We start from the raw sequence: 27,464 nt of genomic DNA, 5'->3' as shown, positions 1-27,464 counted from the left end.
GGTCTCCAAGGAATAATTTTCCTTAATTTTAATAATGAATTTCCACCTCACTTAGGCAAAAAGTGATCTTCCACCTGCCACGTTCCATAATGTTTATCACACCAAACCCCTGAAGAATTTCTTTTATTACCAGTTAGTTATATAGTCTATAAATACTCCATGATTCTTGTTATTACTGCTGTTGTTATTATAATTTACTATTTTTGGCTGACACATGGAGTGTTTAAATATAGACTTGATTTTGAACCCTGGTTTTAGTATAATTCTTTAAATTAATTGCTTGTTTATTTTACCAGCTGAATAAAAGAACTGTATAAAAGTAGTCAGATGACTAGAGGAGTAGTTGAAAGATTGCTTAAAGCTCCCTCCATCTTTTTATCTAGGCAATCCTTAGGTGTCACATGGCCCTCTAGTGGAAGGGATGCTCAGCTGGACCGAGGCAACTGCAGGATATTCTCTGGGAGTTGTTACCCAAGGGATTGCTTTTTTCAGGTAATCTTTTAGTTTGGATTAATTAGCTGGTTCTGACAACCTAGGTGACATAGAATTTTGGAATAGGTAAGGAGATATTTTAAAACAAATATCCCTATTTGTGGAAGACCCACCTAGATTAGCCCATTTCTTATTAAATACTATTGATCTTTTTATTAAAGGATTGGTTAGGCTTTTTGTTTTTATTGTTGTGTTGTTATTGTTGTTGCTCTTGGTGGTAGTGGTGTGTTTATTTTGTTGTTTGGTTCTTTTTATTTTTCAGTGTTTTTTTTTAAATTAAATTGTACTCCATACTTGATTAATAATTATCCCTCATAAGTAAGGAACCCAAGACTCCTTATTTCTTTATTTTCATCCAGTTTTTTAAAATAAAATTTTAACATGTTTTTTTCTTTTTTTAAAGTAATTTTGAATATTCATCCATAATTCTTGAAATTTTGGTAAACAAAATTATTAATTTTACTTTTCTGTTTAAGGAAGGAGATAAAGAGTGGAGAATATTAAATAGAATAAAAATGTAGGTATCTAACTTGCAAAAGGAGAAATAAGATTTTAAATTAATAAAGGCAAAAAGAAGCATAGATCTAGAATTGGGGACACTCATTTCTTGTTTCTTACTGCCTTTAAAACATTTTAGTTCTGTTATACTCTTTGGAATTCTTCTTCTTGCAGTTAAAGGGAGCTACAAGTCTATAACGTAAGATTAACCATTTTTTGTTACTACCCGTGTTCTCTTTGGAAATTTCTGGATGGGTGAATGAATTTAACATGATCAAGAATACCAGTATAACAGTAGGAGTGGAAGTTGACTTTTCTTTTTCTTCCCTGTTCTTTTCTTTAAACTTCGTTCATCACTGAAATTAAACTGAGAGATTTCTGGCAGTTTGGTATTACAGCAGGATGGTTTGTAGCAATAACTATTACTAATGAAACCCTTAAAGAATATGAAATAACTGGATAAACTTAATGGTAGCCTCTGATCCAGCAGGTGCTAAAATACCTACTTTTTGATTACTCTCTAAGTTAAAATGCAAGCAAATATAGAATCTGTAGAATAAGAGGTGTAAATACATTTTCTGATTGTACCTTGAATGGGAAGGTATAAGTAATATATGATTTAGAGTCTTTTAGTAATTGACTTTGCCAAATGTAAAAACAATGTTAATGAACTAATACTGCAGTCAATTTATTTTTGTGGAAGTGCTTTAAAAGTTAGTAACCAAAATATTCTGCTTTTCCTTTCATTTTTTTTAATGTGAATTTCTTCTGCTTATATTACCAGGGTGAATCAGCACTTGATTTGGCAAAGCAGAGAAAAAATGTGTGGATGATCAACCATTTGCAAGAGGCAAGGCAAGCAAAGGGATATGACAATCCATCTTTCCTTAGAAAGTTGAAAGCTGATAAGGTAAATTCATGACTGAAGATTTTCAATATATAGTAAGATTCATAAGCATATTTTCTTAGCATGAGTATTTACATTTACAGCCTTTAATCTTGGCATTGGCCAGTGTAATTTTTAAAACATTATTTCACCCAAGTAAATAAATGTAGATACCAAAGTTTAAGAAAGATGGTATATGTGAAATTGTTTAGATTTCCATAGGCTACTAACATAAGGTTTAATGCATTAATTCAGCTGGCCTTTGTTAAGTAATAGAGAGATAATAAAAGTTTTTCCTGTTTAAGTGTATTTTTTAGTGTAGTAATAAATTGTGAAAAATCTTAGTCCTAATATATGTATATCTTTTTAAAAACTACTCACAACTCTAGCTATAGTTAATTTAAGCTTTTCATTCTTTTATAATATGTCATAACTTTTATTAGAGAGGGAGAAACATATTATTCACTTCTTTTTAGAGAGTTCATTTTAGATCTTCCATAAAACCTTCAGTTTTTAACTGTATGACTATTGGCTCAGTTGCCTAATTGTATGATTTCAAAACTAAGAACATTTTCCTGAAAGGCAGGTCTGTATTTCTTAAAAATTTATTTCCTTAAAAGGAAAAATTAGCTGACAGTTTTTTTGTATACCAAAATAATTGACAAGGTATTTGCTAACATGTCAGTAGTCACAACTTGAATGGCATTAAGCCTTAGATATCATATATGTCCTATTTAGGCTGCTCTAGTGGTAATACTGTTTGTATAAAGTTAACATTGATCTATCTGTTACTGGAACAAAATAAGTTTTGGGTAAAGGGAAATAGACTTGAAAGCATGTCTCATTTATTTGTAGGAGTTCAGACTTCCTTAATGAGCTGAAAAGTTCACTGGTCCATTACTTAGTCTTCAGAAGAATTATATTTATAGTTTATAAACATGTCTATTTTCAGTCCCATATTTGAGACTAAGGAGCAGTTTTTGCATGTCATGTCAACTTTTCATTTCACTATTAGATATATTAAAAATAGTTAATTATTTATTTACTTTGATGTTGCTCTGTCCTCTAGAATTTAGAGCAGTTTTGCTCAACAGAGTAAAAAGTGGCTAATTTCTCATAATAACTAGGCTACTAGTAAAAATGTCTTTTATTACTCTGGAAAATCCCATTGTCTTTATATGTTCATTTTGCTTAGTGTAAATATGCTAAAGGGTATTTTTTTAATGTATTGTCAGATGAAAATGACTTTGTAAATTCAAGATGTTTATTAATATATAAAGTTATTTATTATAGCAATAATGAACTATATATCAGGGTTATGTGTTTGGATATGGTTTCTTTTAAAAAGATTGCCTCATTAAAAGTTTAGCACAATTTTATTAACATTTGTGTATATTATTGTGATCAGAAATTGCATATTCCTGGTTTTTTGGGTTTTGTTTTTTTGCATTAGTAGCTTTAAATATATTGTGCATTCTAAAAAGGTCACTAGATAAAAATATATGATGGATTGGGGCTTTGTGTAATTAAATATTTGTGTAGACTGTTCTCTTTCCATCTCACATTAGAAAAATTTAAATTATGAACATGACTTGGTTTGCTAGCCTGTGAAGTATGTTCTGTATTTAAAACTAAGCAAGAAAACACCCAGGACTCGATAGCTTTTTACTAAAAATAAGTCATCCCAAAAGGAAAAAAAAGATATTTTTGGACAGTGATAGTAGACAGATATGAAAGGAGTCTTGATTTTAGAAAACTATTTTAAGAGCTGTTTGATTTTTAAGATTAGAAGATTTTAGGCAGATTTATGGTTAAATAAGTGTTACTTGCTTATTAATGAGTTAGAAGGAAATCTCTAAATCAGTGTTTCTCAGAATTTAGAAACCCACGATCCCTTTTGTTAACAGTGGAAATCTCACATGTATTACTTTTTAATGTTGTTTATTGATTATTTGAGAATAAATCTGGGAAGATGGAGTAGATATATTTTTTTCCCTATTCCTTCCTGCCAAGTGCAACTAAAAAACCTGGACATTATGTACAAAACAAATATAGGAAGACTGAAGATGGAGACAAGGTGGCAGAGCAGGTAGGGAGCTAAGGATCCAAAGAATGACATGGTGGTGAGTTCCCTGCCTTTTTTTTTTTGCCTCATATTTCCCAGAAGAGGAACTGACAAAGCCAACAACCCAGAATCATGAACGGGACAGACAAAAAAATGCTCCCCAAAAACCTGCTTTTTAGCCACAGGACCACAAAAGAGGCAGCTTATTTAGCATGATAGAAACTTTTAGAAAATAACTTTCTACTACAGCCAAACACAACAGAAAAAAACATGGCTCCACCTTGACTCACAACAGCAAAGGCCTAGACTTCACCCTTACCAGGCTATAATGATGTGCCCCAACTCTCCTGGGGTGGTGTCAGGGAAGGTGGAGTGGAGAGTTGGGACTTCCATCCCCACTAGCTCTTAATGAGGTCCCATCCCCTGCTGTTATCAGTGGAGACCACATAGGAAACAGTAATGAGGCACTTGTAACCCTCCCAGTCAAGGAGATACCAGTAGAGGTATAGTGGAGAGCTGAAAGTCCCACCTTTGCCTGTCCATAATGAGGAAACCCCTCCTCAGGTGTCAGTGAAGGCCTCCTTGGGATCTTGGACTTTCACCTCACCTGCCAGTAATGAGAAGGTGTCTCACTTCCCTCCCCCTGCCTACATCAGAGGAATCCACATAAAAGAAAAGGTTTAAATAAGATCCAGTGTCTCATAATACCCAAAATGTCTAGGTTTCAAACAAAAATCACATATCAAACCAAGAATCGATAAGATCTAACTGAATGAAAAGAGGATCAGTAAAAACCAGTGTGATGACAGAGATGTTGGAATTATCTGACAAAAGAATTTAACAATCATCATAAAAAATCTTTAGTGAATACTTACGAACATGCTTGAAACAACTGAAAAATAGAGTCTCAGCGAAGAAATAGAACTATAGAAATAGAATAAAGAAGAACCAAATGGAAATTTTAAAACGGAAAATTATGATAGCCAAAATAAAAAAAAAGTCAGTGGATGAGCTCAACAGCAGAAGAGAGGAGACAGAGGAAAGAATCAATGACCTTGAAGATAGACGATAAAAATTACCTGTTTTCAACAACAAAAGGAAATAAACTGAGAAAAACAAGCAAAACAGAACAGAACTTTAGGGACCTGTGGTTATAACAGAATATCTAACACTGATATGATTGGAGTACCAGAAGAAGAAAAGCGGGTGGAGCTGAAAAAGTTCTCAAACATATGATGGCCAAAAACCCCCCAAATTTGGCAAAAGACAGACCTGCAGATTAAAAGTGGAGCAAACCCTAAACAGAATAAACTCAAATCCAAACCAAACACTCATAGTCAAACTTCTGGAAACTAAAGACTACGAAATAAAAATCTTGAAGTCCCCTTACCAGTAGGGGTAAAACTATTCAAGAACACTGGATTTCTCATCAGAAACCGTAGAGGCATAAGGAGCTGCCACATTTTTCACGTGCTGGATGGAAAGAACTTTCAATCCAGAATCCTTTATCCAGTGAAAATATCTTTCAGCAATGAAGGAGAAGTCAACACATTTTCAGATAAAGGAAAAGTAAGAGAATTTGTGGCCAGCAGACCTGCCCTAAAAAAATGGCTAAGAGAAGTTCTTAAGACAGAAGGAAAATGATAAAAGAAAGAACCTTGGAACATAAGATCATGGTAAGCAAAATTATGGGTCAATACAGTAGACTTTCCTTCTTATCCTACGTCTTCCAAATTATGTTTGACAGTTGAAGCAAAATTATAATACTGTTTGATGTGGATCTAAATGTATGTAGAAAACATATTTGAGACAATTTATAATGTAAACAGGGGAGGGTAGAGGGACATTAATGGAGGTAAGGTTTCCACATCTCACTTGAATTGGTAAAATGATGACACTAGTATACTGTGATAAGTTATATTTATATAATACTTAGAGTACCCACTAAAAAAGCTATTCAGAGAGATATACTCAAAAACACCATAGATAAAATAAAATTCTAAAAAGCTTTTCAGTAACCCACAAGAAGTCAGGAAAAAGAAACCAGAAACAAAGACACAGAACAAACAAAAAAACAAAAAATAAAATTATAGATTTCAGCCCTAACATATCAATAATTAGAGTAACTGTAAATGGTCTAAATATACCAATTAAAAGACAGATATTGGCAGTGTGGATTACAAAGTGTGACTCAACTATATGCTGTCTGTAAGAAACTCACTTCACATACAAGAATATTGGCAAGTTACTTATATGGGCAAGTAGCAGAATGGAAATGACATATGATACCAAAAGCAGGCAAAGACAGTACAAAAAGGAAAACTATAGGCGTACCTCATTTTATTGCATTTCACAGATATTTTGTTTTTGTTTGTTTGTTTGTTTTTGCAAAGTGAAGGTTTGTGGCAATCTGCATCTAGTAAGTCTTGTTAGTGCCATCTTTCCAACAGCATTTTTTTACTTCGTATCTCCATGTCACGTTTTGGTAATTCTCCCAATATTTCAAACCCTCCACCAGCAAAAAGATTATGACTTGATGAAGGCTCAGATGATGGTTAGCATTTTTTAGCAATAAAGTATTTTTTACTTAAAGTGTGTACAGTGATTTTTTAGATATAATGCTATTGCATGCTTAATAGACTACAGTATAGTGTAAACATAACTTTTTAAAATTGAAATGTAGTTGATGTCCAATATTATGTCAGTTTCAGATGTACTACGTAGTGATTTCACATTTGTATAAGTTATGAAATGATCACCACATTGAGTCTAGTAACCATTTGTCCCTATACAAATTTATTACAATATTATTGACCATATTCCTTATGCTATATATTACATCCCATGGCTTATTTATTTTATAACTGGAGGTTTGTACCTCTTAATCCCCTTCATCTCTTTCACCCCCAACGCCCTCCCCTCTGGCAACCACCTGTTCTTTGTATCTGAGTTTGTTTTTGGTTTGTTTTTTTATTCCCCATATAAGTGAGACCATATGGTATTTGTCTTTCTCTGACTTATTTCACCTAGCATAATACCTCTCGATCCATTCATGTTGTCACAAATGGCAAGATTTCATTCTTTTTTATGGCTGAGTAATATTCCATTGTATATATAGATCACATTTTCTGTATCTATTCATCTCTATCAATGGGCATTTAAGTTGCTAATGCCCATTTACATTATTGTAAATGATACTGCAGTGAACATTGAGGTGTATATATATTTTCTAATTAGTCTTTTTGTTTCTTTGGGTAAATACCCAGAAGTGAAATTGCTGGGTCATGTGTCAGTTCTATTTTTAATTTTTTGAAGACCCTCCATACTGTTTTCCAGAGGGCCTGTACCAATTTACAGTTCTACCAGTAGCGCACAAGGATTCCCTTTTCTTCACATCCTTGCCAACATTTGTTATTTCTTGTCTTTTTTGATGATAGCCATTCTCACAGGTCTGAGGTGGTATCCTGTTTTGGTTTTGATTTGCATTTCCCTGATTAGTGATGTTGAGCATCTTTTTTTCATGTGTCTGTTGGCTATTTGTATATCTTCTTTGAAAAAATGTCTATTCCAGGTCTTCTGCCCACTTTATAATTGAGTTGTTTGGTTTTTTGATGTTGAGTTATATGAGTTCTTTGTATATTTTGGATATTAACCCCTTATCAGGTGCATTATATGCAGATATCTTCTCCCATTCAGTGAGCTGCCCTTTTGGTTTGTTGTTGTTAGTTTCCTTTACTGTGGAAAAACTTTTTAGTTTCATGCAATCCCATTTGTTTACTTTTGGTTTTGTTTCCCTTGATTGAGGAGACAGAGCCAAAAAAATATTGCTGAGACTGATGTCAAAGAGCATGCTGCCTGTTTTCTTCTAGGAGTTATATGTTTCAGGTTTTACATTTAAGTCTTTAATCCATTTTGAGTTTATTTTTGTGTGTGATGTGAGAAACTAGTCCAGTGTGATTCTTTTACATGTAGCTGTCCAGTTTTCCCAACACCATTTAATGAAAAGGTTTTTTTCCCCTCATTTTATATTCTTGCTTCCTTTGTTGTAGATTAATTGATCATATAAGCATGGGTTTATTTTGGGGCTCTGCATTCTGTTCCATTGATCTGTGTGTCTGTTTTTGTGCCAGTGTCATACTGTTTTGATTACTGTTAACTTTGCAATATAGTTTGAAATCACAGATTGTGATACTTCAGTTTGTTCTTTCTCAAGATTGCTTTGGCTATTCAGGGTCTTTCATGTTTCCATACAAATTGTAGAATTACTTGTTTTAGTTCTGTGAAAAATGCCATTGGTATTTTGATAGGGACCACACTGAATCTGTAGATTGCCTTGGGTAGTGTGGTCATTTTAACAATATTAATTCTTCCAGTCTTTGAGAATGGTATGTTTTACCATTTGTTGTGTCGTCTTCAGTTTCTTTCATCAATGTCTTATAGTTTTCAGAGTACAAATCTTTTACCTCTCTGGTTAGATTTATTCCTAGGTATTGTATTTTTTTTGATGCACTTGTAAATGGGATTGTCTTCTTAATTTTTCTTTTTAATGGTTTGTTATTACAACAGAGTTTATTTTATTAATTTTGTATCCTGCAATTTCACTGAATTCACTTATTAGTTCTAGTAGTTTTTTGGTGGTGTCTTCTGGATTTTCTGTATCTAGTGTCATGTCATCTGCAAACAGTGACAGTTTTACTTCTTCCTTTCCAATTTGGATTCCCTTTATTTCTTTTTCTTATCTCATTGCTGTGGCTAGGACTTCTAATACTGTGTTGAATAAAAGTAGAAGAGTGTGCATCCTTGTCTTGTTCCTGATCTTAAAGGAAATGCTTTCAGCTTTTCACCACTGAGTATGATGTTAACTGTGGGGTTGTCATATATGGCCTTTTTTATGTTGAGGTATGTTTCCTTTATACCCACTTTGTTGAGAGTTTTTATCATAAATGGATGTTGAATTTTGTCAAAAGCTTTTTATGTATCTACTGAGATAATCATATGGTTTTTATTCTTCAGTTTGTTAATGTAGTATATCATGCTGATTGATTGGCTGTTTGGGTGGCCCCAGATGGTAGGGGGGGCAGTGCTCAGAGCTGGTGCCACCCAGCTGGAGGGTGGGCCAGTTTCTGGGTACTAATAGGCTAGAGGGAGGATTCTAAAAGGGTGCTTGCCCACCCTAGTGTTATTGGGGTAGAAGAAGTTTCCCAGAATGGCTGCTACCAGCTTTTGTATCAGCAGGGGTCTCTCATTTGCCTCCTGCCTCTCCAGAGGACTCTCCAAGATCAGCAAGTAGATCTGTTCCAGGCTTCTAACTGCTGCCTCTTTGTGCTGAGACTTGGAGCATCTCAGATTTTTCCAGTGTCCTTTAAGAGCAGAGTCTCTGTTTCCTGTAGCCCTCCAGCTCTCCTGAACATGGGCGCTGCTGGTTTCCAAAGCCAGGAATTCTGGGAGCTTTACTTCCTAGTGCAGGACCCGTTGGCTGAGGAGTCCCACAGGGGGCTCAGACCCCTTCTCCCTCATAGAGGAAAGGCCTCCACAATTGTGATATTCCTTCCGTTTGTGGGTCACTGATCCTGGGGGTGTGAGCCCTGATTATACCGTGTCTCCACCCCTCCTACCCATCTCATTGTGGTTCCGCCTTTAGTTATGGAAAATCCTTTCTGCTAGTCTAAAGGTCATTTTCCTAGAGAGTTGCTCTGTAAATAGTTGTAAAGTACTTGTATGCTGAAACATTTTAAATGCCAATGAAGGAAATCAAGGATGACCTAAATAAGTGGAGAGACATACTGCGTTCATGAACTGGAAGACAACTTAGTAAATATGTCAGTTGTCCCCAAATTAATATACAGGTTTAATGTAATTAAATAATTCCAGCAAAATTTTTTTATTAGTATATACAAGATTATTCCAAAATTTATATGGAAAGGCAGTAGACTTAGAATAGCTAAAACTATTTTGAAAAAGAAGAATCACTCTCTGCAGTTTTAAGACCTACTGTATAGCTTCAGTAATCAAGACTGTGTAGTATTGCTGGAGGAATAAAGTGATCAGTGGAACAAAATAGAGAGCCCAGAAGTAGAACCACAGAGGTATGCCCACGGACATTTGACAGATGTGTAAAAGCAATTCAATGGAGGAAAGACAGCCTTTTCACCAATTGATATTGGAGCATTTGGACATGCATAGGCAAAAAAAATAAACCTCTGCTCAAACCTCACACTGTATTAAAAAATTAACTCAAAACTGTTCAAGATTTAAATGTAAAACTGTAAAAATCGGGCTTCCCTGGTGGCGCAGTGGTTGGGAGTCCGCCTGCCGATGCAGGGGACATGGGTTCGTGCCCCGGTCCAGGAAGATCCCACATGCCGCGGGGCGGCTGGGCCCGTGAGCCATGGCCACTGAGCCTGTGCTCCACAAAGGGAGAGGCCACAACAGTGAGAGGCCCATGTACTGCAAAAAAAAAAAAAAAAAACTGTAAAAATCTAGGACTAGGCAAAGAGATTTGACACAAAAAGTATGATCCATAAGGTAAAAATTGATCATTTGGATTTGGATCAAAATTTTAAACTTACATTCTATGAATGACCCTGTGATTAGAATGAAAAGGCATACTACAGACTGGGAGAAAGTATTTACAAGCTACATTTCCAACAAAGGACTAGTTTCCAAAATATATTAAGAACTTTCAAAACTCAGCAGTGCAAAATCAATACAATTAGTAAATAGGCTAAACAAGAGATATTTTCACCAAAAAAGATATAAAAATGGCAGATAAGCAGGTGAAAGGATCTTCAACATCATTTTAGTCATTAGGGAAATGCAAATTGAAACCACAGTGACTTACTATTTTATACCTGTCAGAGTAACTAAATAAAAAGTTGCAACAACACCAAATGCTGATGAGGATGCTGAGAAACTCATCTGCTGCTGAAGGATATGTAAAAAAGTACAGCAACCTGGAGAACAGTTTGGAATTTTCTTTTAAAAAGCTTAACATGCAATACCATACAACCCAGAAACTGTACTCTTAAGCATTTATCCCAGAGAAATGGAACCTTATATTCACACAAAAATTTGTATGTGAATGTTTATAGCAGCTTTGTTCATAATAACCCAAAATAGAAACAACCCCAATGTCCTTCAGTGGGTGAATGATTAAACAAACTGACACATTCATACCGTGGAGTATTCCTCAGCAATAAAAAGGAATGAACTAATGGTACGTACAATAACCCAATGAATATTTGGAGAATTTTATTATGAGTGAAAAGCCAATCCTATTAGGTTACATACTGTATAATTCCATTTATATAAAATGCTTGAAATGACAAAATTATGGAAATGTAGAACACATTAGTAGTTGGCAGAGGTTAATATGGCAGTGAGGAGTAGGGTATGAGGGAAATTGCTATAAAAGGATGGAAATATTCCTTGTAGTGATGGAAATATTCTGTATCTTAATTGTGTCAGTGTCAATATCCTGGTTGTGACATTATACTACGCTTTTGCAAGATATTAGCCATTTGGGAACTTTGGGTAATGAGTACTTGGGATCTGTCCACATTTTTTATTAAAACTGCGTGATCCACAGCTAACATCATTCTCAATGGTGAAAAGCTGAAAGCATACCTTCTAAGGTTGGGAACAAGACAAGGATGCCTACTCTTGCCACTTTAATTCAACATGGTTTTGGAATTCCTAGCCACAGCAATCAGAGAAGAAAAAGAAATAAAATGAACCCAAATTGGAAAAGAAGAAGTAAAATTGTCACTGTTTTCAGATGACATTATGCTATACATAGAAAACCCTAAAGACGTTACCAGAGAACTACTAGCACTCATCAGTGAATTCAATAAGATTACTGGATACGAAATTAATATACAGAAATCTATTTCATTTCTATGCACTATCAGCGAAATATCAAAAATAGAAATTAAGGGAACAATCCCATTTACCATCACATCAAAAAAGAATAAAATACCTAGGAGTAAACCTACCTAAGGAGGCAAAACACCTGTACTCTAAAAACTGTAAGATGCTAATGAAAGAAATTGAAGATGTCACAAACAGATGGAAAGGTATACCATGTTCTTGGATTGGAAGAATCAATATTGTTAAAATGACCATACTATCCAAGGCAGTCTACAGTTTCAACACAATCTCTATCAAATTACCAATGGCATTTTTCACAGAACTAGAACAAAATATTTTTAAATTTGTATGGAACCACAAAAGACCCAGAATAGCCAAAACAATCTTCAGAAAGAAAAATGGAGCTGGAGGAATCATGCTCCCTGACTTCAGACTATACTGCAAAGCTACAGTAATCGGAGATTCCAACCAAGCCGGGAACGTCAACAAGGGAAAAGAGAGAGCTTCTGAGACAAAGTTCGGGGTTAACCCATTGCTGTGGTGAGAGGCTTCAGTAAATCACAGCTGAAATACACTGGACAAACATTCGTGATTCCCAGGAGTTAAGAAAAGAGATGCAAAAGCGGAGAAAATTTTGCGATTTCTTCATCTTTTCAGCACTGCAGTTATGTGTTCTAAGCATCTTCTGAAAGCCTCTTTGTAAATACTTTTAAAAGGCCAGAAAAATGTTAGTGTTGCTGCCTTAGATGTTCCAGTCTGCCTTCTGCCTTTCTCCGATGACTGCACCATTACAATCAAAAGAAGAAAATTCCAGTCAAGAAGCCTTAGAGGGCAGACAGCAGAAGCAAGAAGAACTACAATCCTGGAGACTGTGGAACAAAAACCACATTCACAGAAAGAGAGACAAGATGAAAAGGCAGAGGGCTATGTACCAGATGAAGGAACAAGATAAAACCCCAGAAAAAAAAACTAAATAAATTGGACATAGGCAACCTTCCAGGAAAAAAATTCAGAATAATGATAGTGAAGATGATCCAGGACCTCAGAAAAAGAATGGAGGCAAAGATTGAGAAGATGCACGAAATGTTTAACAAAGATCTAGAAGAATTAAAGAACAAACAAACAGAGATGAACAATACAATAACTGAAATGAAAACTACACTAGAAGGAATCAATAGCAGAATAACTGAGGCAGAAGAACGGATAAGTGACCTGGAAGACAGAATGGTGGAATTCACTGCTGCAGAAGAGAATAAAGAACAAAGAATGAAAAGAAATGAAGACAGCCTAAGAGACCTCTGGGACAATATTAAGCATAACAAATTTGCATTATAGGGGGTCCCAGAAGGAGAAGAGAGAGAAAGGACCGGAGAAAATATTTGAAAAGATTATAGTCAAAAACTTTCCTAACATGAGAAAGGAAATAGCCACCCAAGTCCAGGAGGCACAGAGAGTCCCATACAGGATAAACCCAATGAGAAACACGCTGAGACACATAGTAACCAAATTTGCAAAAATTAAAGACAAAGAAAAATTATTGAAAGCAGCAAGGGAAAAATGGCAAATAACATACAAGGGAATGCCCATAAGATTAACAGCTGATTTCTCAGCAGAAACTCTCCAAGCCAGAAGGGAGTGGCATGACATATTTAAAGTGATGAAAGGGAAGAACCTACAAGCAAGATTACTCTACCCGGCAAGGATCTCATTCAGATTCGATGGAGAAATCAAAAGCTTTACAGACAAGCAAAAGCTAAGAGAATTCAGCACCACCAAACCAGCTCTACAACAAATGTTAAAGGAACTTCTCTAAGTGGGAAACACAAGAGAAGGAAAGGACCTACAAAAACAAACCCAAAACAATTAAGAAAATGGTCATAGGAACATAAGTATCGACAATTACCTTAAACGTGAATGGATTAAATGCTCCAACCAAAAGACACAGGGTCACTGAATGGATATAAAAACAAGATGCATATATATGCTGTCTACAAGAGACCCACTTCAGACCTAGGGACACATACAGACTGAAAGTGAGGGGATGGAAAAAGCTACTCCATGCAAATGGAAATCAAAAGAAAGCTGGAGTTCCAATATTCATATCAGGTAAAATAAACTTTAAAATAAAGAATGTTACAAGAGGGAAAGAAGGACACTACATAATGATCAAGGGATCAATCCAAGAAGAAGATATAACAATTATATGCACCCAACATAGGAGTACCTCAATACATAAAGTAACTGCTAACAGCTCTAAAAGAGGGAATCAGCAGTAACACAACACTAGTGGGGGACTTTAACACCTCACACCAATGGACATGTCATCCAAACAGAAAATTAATAAGGAAACAGAAGCTTTCAATGACACAATAGACCAGATAGATTTAATTGATATTTATAGGACATTCCATCCAAAAACAGCAGATTACACTTTCTTCTCAAGTGCACACGGAACATTCTCCAGGATAGATCACATCTTGGGTCACAAATCAAGCCTCAGTAAATTTAAGAAAATTGAAATCATATCAAGCATCTTTTCTGACCACAACACTATGAGATTAGAAGTCAATTAGAGGGAGAAAAAAACGTAAAAAGCACAAACACATGGAGGCTAAGCAATACATTACTAAATAACCAAGAGATCACTGAAGAAATCAAAGAGGAAATCAAAAAATACCTAGAGACAAATGACAATGAAAACACGATGATCCAAAGCCCTTGGGATGCAGCAAAAGCAGTTCTAAGAGGGAAGTTTATAGCAATACAAGCCTACCTCAAGAAACAAGAAACATCTCAAATAAAAAATCTAACCTTACACCTAAAGGAACTAGAGAAAGAAGAACAAACAAAACCCAAAGTTAGTAGAGGGAAAGAATTTATAAAGATCAGAGCAGAAATAAATGGAATAGAAACAAAGAAAACAATAGCAAAGATCAATAAAACTAAAAGCTGGTTCTTTGAGAAGATAAGCAAAATTGATAAACCATTAGCCACACTCATCAAGAAAAAGAGGGAGAGGACTCAAATCAATAAAATTAGAAAGGAAAAAGGAGAACTTACAACAGCCACCACAGAAATACAAAGCATCCTAAGAGACTACTACAAGCAGCTCTATGCCAACAAAATGGACAGCTTGGAAGAAATGGACAAATTCTTAGAAAGGTATATCCTTCCAAGACTGAACCAGGAAGAAAAAGCAAATATGAACAGACCAAACACAAGTAATGAAATTGAAACTGTGATTAAAAATCTTCCAACAAACAAAAGCCCGGACCAGATGGCTTCACAGGTGAATTCTGTGAAACATTTAGAGAAGAGCTAACATCCGTCCTTCCCAAACTCTTCCAAAAATTTGCAGAGTAAGAAACACTCCCAAACTCATTTTGTGAGGCCATCATCACCCTGATACCAAGACCAGACAAAGATACTACAAAAAAAGAAAATTACAGACCAATATCACTGATGAATATAGATGCCAAAATCCTCAACAAAATACTAGCAAACAGAATCCAACAACACATTAAAAGGATCATACACCATGATCAAGTGGGGTTTATCCCAAGATTGCAAGGAATCTTCAGTATATGCAAATCAATCAATGTGATACACCATATTAACAAACTGAAGACTAAAAACCATATGATTATCTCACTAGATGCAGAAAAAGCTTTTGACAAAATTCAACACCCATTTATGATAAAAACTCTCCAGAAAGTGGGCATACAGGGAGTCAACCTCAACATAATAAAGGCCATATACAACAAACCCACAGCAAACATCTGTCTCAATGGTGAAAAACTGTAAGCATTTCCTTTGAGATCAGGAACAAGACAAGGATGTCCACTCTCACCACTATTATTCAACATAGTTTTGGAAGTCCTAGCCATGGCAATCAGAGAAGAAAAAGAAATAAAAGGAATCCAAATTGGAAAAGAAGTAAAACTGTCACTGTTTGCAGATGACATGATACTATACATAGAGAATCCTAAAGAGGCCACCAGAAAACTACTAGAGCTAGTTAATGAATCTGGTAAAGTTGCAGGATACAAAATTAACGCACAGAAATCTCTTGCATTCCTATACACTAATGATGAAAAATCTGAAAGAGAAATTAAGGAAACACTCCCATTTACCACTGCAACAAAAAGAATAAAATACCTAGGAATAAATCTACCTAGGGAGACAGAAGACCTGTATGCAGAAAACTATAAGACACTTATGAAAGAAATTAAAGATGATACAAACAGATGGAGAGATATACCATGTTCTTGGATTGGAAGAATCAATATTGTGAAAATGACTCTACTACCCAAAGCAATCTAGAGATTCAATGCAATCCCTATCAGATTACCAATGGCACTTTTACAGAACTAGAAGAAAAAATCTTAAAATTTGTATGGAGACACAAAAGGCCCCGAATAGCCAAAGCAGTCTTGAGGGAAAAAAACGGAGCTGGAGGAATCAGACTCCCTGACTTCAGACTGTACTACAAAGCTGCAGTAATCAAGACAATATGGTACTGGCACAAAAACAGAAATATAGTTCAACGGAACAGGATAGAAAGCCCAGAGATAAACCCATGCACCTATGGTCAACTGATCTATGACAAAGGAGGCAAGGATATACAATGGAGAAAATACAGTCTCTTCAATAAATGGTGCTGGGAAAAGTGGACAGCCACATGTAAAAGAATGAAATTAGAACACTCCCTAACACCATACACAAAAATAAACTCAAAATGGATTAGAGACCTCAATGTAAGACTGGACACTATAAAACTCTTAGAGGAAAACATAGGAAGAACACTCTTTGACATAAATCACAGCAAGATCTTTGTTGATCCACCTCTTAGAGTAATGGAAATAAAAAGAAAAATAAACAAATGGGCCCTAATGAAACTTAAAAGCTTTGGCAAAGCAATAGAGACTACAAGCAAGACGAAAAGACATCCCTCAGAATGGGAGAAAATATTTGCAAACAGACAAAGCATTAATCTCCAAAATATATGAACAGCTCATGCAGCTCAATATTAAAAAAACAACCCAATCAGAAAAGGGCAGAAGACCTAAATAGACATTTCTCCAAAGAAGACATACAGATGGCCAAGAAGCACATGAAAAGCTGCTCAACATCACTAATTATTAGAGAAATGCAAATCAAAACTACAATGAGGTATCACCTCACCCCAGTTAGAATGGCCATCATCAGAAAATCTACAAACAACAGATGCTGGAGAGGGTGTGGAGAAAAGGGAAACCTCTTGCACTGTTGGTGGGAATGTAAATTGATAAACCACTATAGAGAACAGTATGGAGGTTCCTTCAAAAACTAAAAATAGAATTACCATATGACCCAGCAATCCCACTACTGAGTGTATACCCAGAGAAAACAATAATTCAAAAAGACACGTGCACCCCAGTGTTCATTGCAGCACTATTTACAGCAGCCAGTTCGTGGAAGCAACCTAAATGCCCATCAAGAGACGAATAGTAAAGAAGATGTGGTAAATATATACAATTGAATATTACTCAGCCATAAAAAAGAATGAATTGGGTCATTTGTTGGGACATGGATGAATCTAGAGACTGTCATACAGAGTGAAGTAAATCAGAAAGAGAAAAACAGATATTGTATATTAACACATATATGTGGAACCTAGAGAAATGGTATGGATGAACCGGTTTGCAGGGTAGTAATTGAGACATATGTAGGGAACAAACGTATGGACACCAAGGGGGAAAGTGGCGGAGGCTGGTGGTGGTGGTGCTGTGATGAATTGGGAGATTGGGATTGACATATATACACTAATATGTAAATATGGATAACTAATAAGAACCTGCTGTATAAAAAAAAAAACAGCTACAGTAATCAAAACAGTATGGTATTGGCACAAAAGCAGATTGTATAGATCAATGGAACAAGATAGAAAGCTCAGAAATAAACCCATACACTTATGGTCAATTAATCTACGACAAAGGAGGCAAGAATATGCAATGGAGAAAGGACAGTCTCTTCAGTAAGTGGTGCTGGGAAAACTGGATGCCTACAGGTAAAAAGAACAAGCATTCTCTAACACCATATCAAAAAATAAACTCAAAATGGATTAAAGACCTAAATGTAAAACTGGATACTATAGTACTCCTAGAGCAGAACATATGCCGAACACTCTTTGACATAAATCATAGCAATATTTTTTTGGCTCTGTCTCCTAGAGTAGTGGAAATACAAAAATAAACAATTGAGACCTAATTAAACTTAAAAGCTTTTGCAAAGGAAACCATAAACAAAAAAAGACAACCTGCAGAATTGGAGAAAATATTTGCAAGTGATGCTACCGAGAAGCGATTAATTTCCAAAATATACAAACAACTCATACAGCTTAATATCAAAAAAACAGACAACCCAATGAAAAAATGGGCAGAAGACCTAAATAGACATTTCTCCAAATAAGACATACACATGGCCATCAGGCACATGAAAAGATGCTCAACATAGCTAATCATTAGAGAAATGCAAATCAAAACTACAATGCGGTATCACCTCACACCAGAATAGCCATCAATAAAAAGTCTACAAACAATAAATGCTGGAGAGGGTATGGAGAAAAAGGAACCCTCCTACACTGTTGGTGAGAATGTAAATTGGTGCAGCTACTGTGGAGAACAGTATGGAGGTTCCTTACAAAACTGAAAATAGAATTACCATATGATCCAAGAATCCCACTCCTGGACATATATCTGGATAAAACTCTAATCTGAAAAGATACATGCACCCCAATTTTCATAGTAGCACTGTTTACAATAGCCAAGACATGGAAGCAACCTAAAGAAGATGTGGTATATATACACAATGGAATATTACTCAGCCATAAAAAAGAGTGAAATAATGCCATTTGCTGCAACATGGATGGACCTAGAAGTCATATTAAGTGAAGTAAGTCAGAGACAAATATCATATGATATCACTTATATGTGGAATCTTAAAAAATGATATAAATGAACTTATTTGCAAAACAGAAATAGACTCACAGACATAGAAAACAAACTTATGGTTACCAGAAGGGTTAACAGGGGGTAGGGGGAGATAAATTAGGAGTTTGGGATTAACATATACACACTACTAAGTATAAAACAGATAAACAGCAAGGACCTACTATATAGCACAGGGAACTGTATTCAATGTCTTGTAATAACCTATAATGGAAAAGAATCTGTAAAAGAATATGTATATATATTCTTTTATATGTAAGACTGAGTCACTTTGCTGTACACCTGAAGCTAACACAACATTGTAAATTAACTGTACATCAGTTTAAAAAATGGATTTAAAAAACTGCACGTGGGGCTTCCCTGGTGGCGCAGTGGTTGAGAGTCCGCCTGCCGATGCAGGGGACACGGGTTCGTGCCCCTGTTCGGGAAGATCCCGCATGCCGCGGAGCAGCTGGGCCCGTGAGCCATGGCCGCTGAGCCTGCGCGTCCGGAGCCTGTGCTCTGCAACGGGTGAGGCCACAACAGTGAGAGGCCCATGTACCGCAAAAAAAAAAAACCAACAACAAAAAAAACTGCATGTGCATCTACAATTATTTCAAAATAAAAAATAGATTACTGAATTGTAGAATCTGGGTGGTGGATATGCAGATATTCACTATAAAATACTTTCAAATTTACTATATATTAGAAACGTTCTGTAATGAAATATACAAGAAAATAGATTTTTCATGTTTACAAATGCAGCGCATCACCATTACATCTTTACAGTATTATAATGTGTATATTAAATGACAACTTGAAATAAATCCAGAAATCACACACATCAGTATTTAACCAGGTGAAATGAGCCTATATTCACACAAAAAATTATATGTGAACACTTATGATGTCTTTATTTACAGTCAGAAACTGGAAACAAGCTTAATCCCTCAGCTGGGGAATGGATAACCAGACTGTGACACATCCTGTAATGTAATACTACTCAGCATTAAAAAGGAACTTACTACTAATACACGTAACAATATGGATGAATGTCAAATGCATTTGCTAAGTGAAAGAAGCCAGATTTAAAAGACTGCATTCAGTATGACTCCTTTTATGTGACATTCCTGCAAAGGAAAAAGTAAAAAGACAGATATCAGACTAGTGGTTGCCAGGGCTTGGGCCTGGTGGCAGAGGGTATTTCAGGGCTTGATGGGACTGTTCTGTGTCTTGATATTCATGCTTGTTACACAACTGTGTATATTCATCAAAACTGAGAACTGTACACAAAAAAGGGTGAATTTCACTGTATGTAAATTGTCTTAATTTTTAATAATGAAAAAGTGTGGCCATTAATAATGAAAAAATGGCCATCGCTGAGGGAGAACAAGTGTCTTGACTAAAAACAAACCAAGTTAAAGATAATTTTAGAAAATACTTTTTCAAATGGCACATGTCCACCTTCTCTCCCACCAATACCCACCTTTAGTCATACACTCTCTCCTCCCAGTTGTAAACTTTCTCTAATGTCTTGATATGGAATTCACACATAATAGAGATGAAGAAACAAACTGGAAGGGTGTTATTTCACTACAGCATAAAATTAAACTCTGAAGTCAGTATGTTTAATTATAAGTCTAAGTTAAAATTACACAATTAGTTCAGAAAATGAATTACAGTGGCTGCATTGGGGAAGACATGGTCATTTGTATGAAAAAGTATTTATTTCAGTAGAAGCCAATGGTATGAAAGGTGTGCTAAAAATAAAAGAGGCATAATATAATATATTCTTGGCCTTCAGAAAGGTAAATATTCAACGATGAGAGTAATATTTACACTCTGAACTTTGTTGGATCACAGCTGGAATATCTTATATAGCTTTGTCACTTAAGATAACTCGAGAGACTTAACAGCTGCTTGTAAGTTTGTGAAGGACTGTTATGTAGGAGTGGCAGTAGACTTTGTGTTGCTTTGAAGATACCAGGGAAGCAGGCAGGTTTTATACTTATGAGTATTTCTAACAGACCAGTACAAAAGTGAAATGGTACTACGTCTGAAATATTAAGCACTCTGCTTTGATATGTGTTCAGAGGCACATCGTCTCCATTCTATGGTCTCTGGGACCCTGTAGATTGTTTGATTTTATTCTTTATCTTACTTTAAGGTTTTAATATACTGTTTATATGTATTATTAATATCTTCTCCAGGCTAAGCATACTCAGGTTTCCTTATCTGATATAGCTGTTGTCCACTTCAGTCATTCTGGTTGCCCTTGTCTCCTTAGTTATCAATGCTTTTGTTAAAATGGGGTGGTATTTTCATGAACTGTTTTCTAGCCTGTCCACGTGTTGGCAGGTGGTACTGCTGTCTTCTGTATCTGACTATCTAGACCCAGTCCTATAACTTCTATTCTCATTTTCTACAGTTTTAACCAAGAACTTTTAAATTGTTTATTTAATACCTCTTTCTAGAAAACAGAGACTAGCACCTTAAATAGTATCTGTACATAGTAGATATATTTGAATGAATAATTTCACCCCTGTTCTATGTTTTCACACAGGTAACAGTGATTCACATTGAGGTTACTTGAAACATGCAAAAGTTTCTCTCTTTTTTTTTTTCTGTACAGGAATTTCGGCAGAAAGTAATGCTGGGAACTCCTTTCCTAGTTATTTGGCTGGTTGGGTTTATAGCAGACCTAAATATTGATTCTTGGCTCATTAAAGGGCTAATGTATGGTGGCGTTTGGGCTACAGTACAGTTTCTTTCAAAGTAAGTGTGTTGTTTTTAGCTATATTTTTAACTGGACATGTAAGAATATAGTTTGGACCTGGCTATATAAAATTAATGTTTTGTATATTTAGAACACTGCCTTTATATAACTTGTTTGATCTTAATTTAATGTTAAAGAATTTTTGGCAGATTTATATCTGAAATCTTTAACATTTTTAACATTGTTGTTAAAAATGACTCTAAAGGTACTTCCAGTGACAAGGTCTAACATATAATTTTGAAGGCTAAAATGCAGCTTTAAGACATTTCAATAGAAGTAGACTCAAGTTTGTTGAACTCTAAATGTAATATACATTGCTTATTTCTGGGTAGCTATAATGCTTGAGCTTACCTTTCCATAGGAATTATATTTTCTTTGATCATAGGCAGTGTGCAAGAAAGAGGTTTGATTTTAGCGCAAGGTAGAGTCTAAGCATATGAAGTAATGCTCAGTTTTGTTTTGTTTTAAAATTTTCTCTTTCTCCTTTTTTATTTAAACATTGTGATCATGCCCTTTTCTTCTTATCCCTAGATCCTATTCCCCTAAAGTGGCCCATCCAGCAAACTAGGCAGGCATTTATGATCCAGAACTTCCCACCTAATTTCTATTCCTTTAGTACCTTGTTTTCACCAGAATTTCAAAAGAGAGTTCTGAAAATAATTCAGAGAGAGATGAGAATGGCTGGTAATGCACTAATGTGGTAACTCTCAGGAAGAGGCTTAATTCTAGGTAATTAATCTCATTTTAGTGTTTCTAGGCATTCCAAGGGGTAGTGTGGTAGGAATTCACCAATACTCCCTACTTAGTGTACATGGATGGTTGATCCTGCTTATGTTTAATAAAATTTATCAGTATTTATTTTTCCTGAATTCTGTAAACAATGACCTTTAATTCCTCCAAGTTAGCCAGTTCATTCTCTTTGAGAAGATGTGCTGAAAGCTTAGTGGGAATGTGTAGGTAAGGAGAAGTAATGATGAAACGTAGAGAAAAACTTGGGGATTGCTTTGCGCTCATTTGTTAAAATTATGTCTTTGGTGGGTAATATGCTGGGTGATAGAGTTACTGTATATACTAAAGTGAGTTATTGATTTAAGAGAATAGGAATACAGTGAAATTCTAAAGTTGAAAAGTACATAGAATATAATTTTAATTCTGATGAATTAAAAGTAGCTTAAGACTCTTGCTGAGTCATTCAGCTGTGCACTCATTTCTTATTGAATATTATGAAAACAGTATGGATACTTAAGCATCCTGGATTTCTGGGTTTTGTTAAGAGTATACTATACAGAATATATGTGATTTTCATTTAAATAAATAAATATTCTTTTTTACAATGAAATATGGAGTTCAAATTCGATAAAACTTCTTGTGTTTTACAGATCCTTTTTTGATCATTCGATGCATAGTGCATTGCCCCTTGGAATATATTTGGCAACCAAATTCTGGATGTATGTGACGTGGTTCTTCTGGTTTTGGAATGATATCCTTTGGTTATAAAGGTCTTAGCTTAATAATAATTTAACATAAGAGCTGAACTACTCACAACGTGCTACAGTAAAACAGTATTCCTAGAAAAATAAGTATGAACTAATGTATTGTTTTTAAATGTTTCATATTTAATAAATTGCTTTTCAAAGCTGCTTTTAATAATATCAGTAATAATAATAATAGTGACCATTTATTGATTTTTTAAAGGGCATTTTCTTAAATACTTTGTGCTCCATTTAGTATACATCCTATACGTTAGTACTGTTGTCTCCATTTTATAGATGAGACAATTTAGGCTTAAATAGGGTAAGCTGTTATTCTTGCCCAAGGTCACACAGCTAGTCTCTAATAAAGCAGGGTAGAAACACATATTTGTCTTTATTCTATAACACTTACTCTGAACCTTTCTACTGAACTGTGATTTCCATGTTTTAGTGTCAAATTATTTTCTCTAAATATTTTCTTATTATCACAACTTAATATTTTGCTGTGATAGGTAACAGTTTTCTCTTTTGCTTCATGAAAAACATGTAATGCTGTATCTTCAAATGTTGCTAACTTCAGCATATTATTTCAATGTACTATACTTTTAAAAAGTAATATAATTTGAAATTGTAAATGTGTGTGTATGTGTGAGATTCAGATCTCACATCTCAAGAAGTCAGATTCACATCTCAAGAAATAAGGACAATGTCAATTTTTGATATTTTTAATAGAAAAAAGTCAACCAGTAAGACAGTCTGTTTTATTATACTAAAGGTACATGTTTCATAAATGTCTTAATCATTTTTCAAGACATTGCTATAAAAAGTATATAAGATTTTAAATGGTATGAATTATTCAGTGACTTTTAACTGTTCTGAACAATATTAATTAATAGCTGGTTTCACTTCACAGTGTTACATGGTTTAATATTGCATTCTTTTTAAGTTGTCTTGTGTATTAGACAAAAGCAAAATATGCTAATTTTCTTTGTGAAATGGAGCCTCAGAATTGTAACTACACTTCTAATTCTTATATTTTCACAGCATTGTAGGATTACTTTTAGAAAGTGTAGTACTTTTAAATACTTTCTTAGCATAGTGTCTACTGAAATTTTTCCATGTGGCAGTTTTCACTAGCTCATTCTAGGCTTGTATTATACTTTGATATAAAAATTGTTCTTCAGGGATTTATTAAGCATTAGAACTATCTTATTGGAACATTTAATGCGTAAAACATATCTGCTCTTTTTCAGTACCTCATTATTTTAAATTTATAAAAAAGCACTGACCTCTGAAATGACTTCAGTATTCCAGACATATTTTCTAACTTTGCTTCCTAAATTGGACAGTAAATTTTATGTTCAAGGAAAAAAGTCAGATTCACATCTCAAAATAATTTTAGACTGTTGCTGTACTCTTATTAATCTGTTTGGATGTAAGTAGAGAAAAACAGGATAATTAGTAAAGTACCAAATAATGAAAACTTTATGCCAGAGAGTTTTATATAGTCTGTGTACAAAGACTTGTGCCTAGGAACATCAGATGGCACTTAAGCACTTGGAGACCATTTTAAACAGCAAAATCACCAAAAGAAGCACACAAATGCTAAACAAGAAGGCAGAGTATTGCCTCATGTAACTCAGCGGGGAATGTGTGCATAGGGCAACTCATATTTCTTGCTGCTTTGCACGTACAAATGACTGCAAAAGCACTGTCAATATTGATTTTGGAGTTACAAATAAATTGTAGCTAGTAGGCATGAGGATCAACTATATAAAAGTTATTTTAGTTCTCATAATATGTTACCCAACTTAAGTGTTTTTGTGGTGGTAATGAGTATTATATTGATGTAAACCATTTGTTATAATAAATTATTTTTCTTTTTTACTATTCATTAGGTAAGTATTACCCCATATACATGTTATATTTGTTTAGTGACTTTCTGGTTTATAGTTCTTTCAGATATGTTGTTTTACTTGGTTCTCAGAACAATCCTTTCAGATTAAAAAAATAAATCACACAAATCGTAATGCTGTTTTCTAACTGATGGAAAAATTGAGGTTCAGAGAAGTTGTATGTCTTGCTCAGAGTTACATAGCTAGGTAATTATCGAGAGTCTGATATAGAACCCAGCTCTTTGACCTGATACAGTATGTCTTCAAATGCCCTATTTTCTACTCTGAACATAATTTTTAAGTTCCTAAACCTTCTTAGAAAGCAATTTAGCAACCTGTAGAAAGGGCCTTTGATCTCTTAATTATTTATAAGTAAATAATAAGAGATAAGATCAAAGATTTATTTACAAGGATATTTATCATAGTACCATTTACAATATAATAGGGAAAAAATGGAAATAACCTAAATGTCCAACCTGAATAGGAGGAAAGATTTTTCAGTTATGTGACATATGGTACAGGATAAAATAGCCATTAAAATGCTTTTCTAAGACTTAGTGATATGGGCTTATAATTAGAATATAACAAATGAAAAAATACTAAATTGTATTTACAGAGAGATTCTAATTTTAAAACGTGCAAAAGAGCCGGAAGTGAGTACATGTAATTTTAGCTGTGGTTATTTCTGGGTGTGAGATTTGTGAGTGATTTTCTTGTGCTTTTATTTATTTGAAAATTTTGTTCATTGACCATACTTCTTTTATAATAATCAAACAACTCTAAAATTCACTGTGGTGAACAGTAGAGTCTACTGTTTATTGTATTGGCAACACTTTTGAAATAACTTATTAGGAATTTTATATCTAAAAATAATTATTTTTCAATCAGGTCTTAAGCTTCTTAAACCAAAGGTGGATGTGAGAAACTTATGGAACCTGGATCATTACATATGTAAAAATGAAAACAGTGCAGAATTATCATTTTCGCCATTCTTTCCTATGCATTTTCCTCTTGAGCATTTTTTCCTGTAGTTTACTCTTAGGACTTCTTCAGTTTTACATGTATCTCTGCTAGTTTCCTTCTCATATTTTCTAAGCTTTTTAATCCCTATCTTTAGGTATCCAGTCATCACCTGTGAATTCCAACAATACTGCTATAAGTATTCTTGTATATCTTTTTTTTGTGCACATGTGCAGGTTTCTGTGAAGTCATTGAAGATACTCTTAAAAAAGTTCTTAGTTCACATGTGTTTGACTACTGTGTATAACGAATGATGTGACGGGAGAGGTCAGTGTCTTCCTTTTTGCTCATTAGAGAACTCATTGCTCCAACACACTCTTTCCTCACTCAGTTGCAGTACCAACCTCGATATTTATCAAGTTTCCTGTATTCTATTCGGTTTATTGATCTGTGTGCCTTACCAGTACTGTATTATCATATTACTGTAGCTTTATTCTTAACTCATGATATCTGGTAGGCCAAGTTTCCCAACTTTTTGTTTCTCAGTAATATCTTACCTCTTTTTAGCCCTTCGCACTTCTGCTTAAATTTTTAAAAATCAGCTCCTTAAGTTCCATGGGAAGCCTAATGCAATTTTGATTGAAATTCTATTTAAGCTATAGAATAATTTAGAGAAAAATGACTTCTTTCTGATATTTAGATCTTTGCTATTTCAGAATATCCTAGAGTGGGTGGCTTAAACAACAAAAATTAATTTTCTCACAGTTCTGGATCAGGATGCCTGCACGGTTGTGTTCAGGTGAGGGCTCTCTTCCCGACTTACAGACAGTCACTTTCTCCCTGTGTCCTCACATGGCAGGAAGAGAGTGAGAGAGATCTCTTCTTTCCTCTTCTTATACAGCCACAGTCCTGTTGGGTTAGGGCCCCACCCTTATGACCTCATTTAACCTAATTATCTCCTAAAGAGCCTATCTCCAGGTACAGTCACATTATAAGTTAGGGCTTCAACATATGAATTTGGAAGAGGGGAGACATGATTCAGTCCATAGCAGAAGTCCAGGGTGGGATTGATAAGAATTCTGACTTTGTCTTTTCATCCACATTTCCCATACTACTAATACAGATGGAGGTGGGATTAAACTACCCCAGGTGGCCTGTCTCACCAGAATCATCTTCTTTCCTTGACCCCTAGTTTGAACTTTATGGTATAGTGTGGCTTGTCCTCTTTCCAAAGTTGTTGCTTGCATTTTGCAGATCACTTGGTTGGTTTGATTGACTGTTTTTGGTTCATTTTGGGGGTATTATGGTAAGTTAGAGCTGTAGTTCACAGCAGGCATCAAAATAACATCCAAGTAGATTAAAGAGTTAAATGGAAAAAGAAGATTCCATAAACATTTAAATGAAAACGTTGATGACAAGTATTTGTTTTATTTCTAATTGGAGGACTGTTTAAGCATAAAAACAAATACAAATTAAGAATAAAATAGTGCTTCTCTTGCTTCTAAATTTGCAGCTCTTTTCCTTTACTCAATGCTAGTGCAAACATAGTGATCAACAAATGTGTATTGCTAGTGGGGTTGTAA

General features: G+C 34.8%; 1 protein-coding gene across 1 annotated transcript in view; it reads left to right on the top strand.

The window, feature by feature from the left end:
* Nucleotides 1–27,464, top strand: part of ZDHHC17 (zinc finger DHHC-type palmitoyltransferase 17) — a 112,920-nt gene that overhangs the window by 70,733 nt on the left and 14,723 nt on the right. Inside the window, exons 8-10 of the mRNA XM_065886934.1 lie at nt 1,775–1,900; nt 21,411–21,553; nt 22,934–23,034. Coding sequence (XP_065743006.1) covers nt 1,775–1,900; nt 21,411–21,553; nt 22,934–23,034 — 370 coding nt within the window. The remainder of the gene's footprint in view (nt 1–1,774; nt 1,901–21,410; nt 21,554–22,933; nt 23,035–27,464) is intronic.

This window comes from Phocoena phocoena, chromosome 11 (genome assembly GCF_963924675.1).
Source record: "Phocoena phocoena chromosome 11, mPhoPho1.1, whole genome shotgun sequence".
NCBI lineage: Eukaryota > Metazoa > Chordata > Mammalia > Artiodactyla > Phocoenidae > Phocoena > Phocoena phocoena.
The sequence above is the reverse complement of the archived record's forward strand: the minus strand, read 5'-3'. Positions and strand labels throughout refer to the sequence as shown.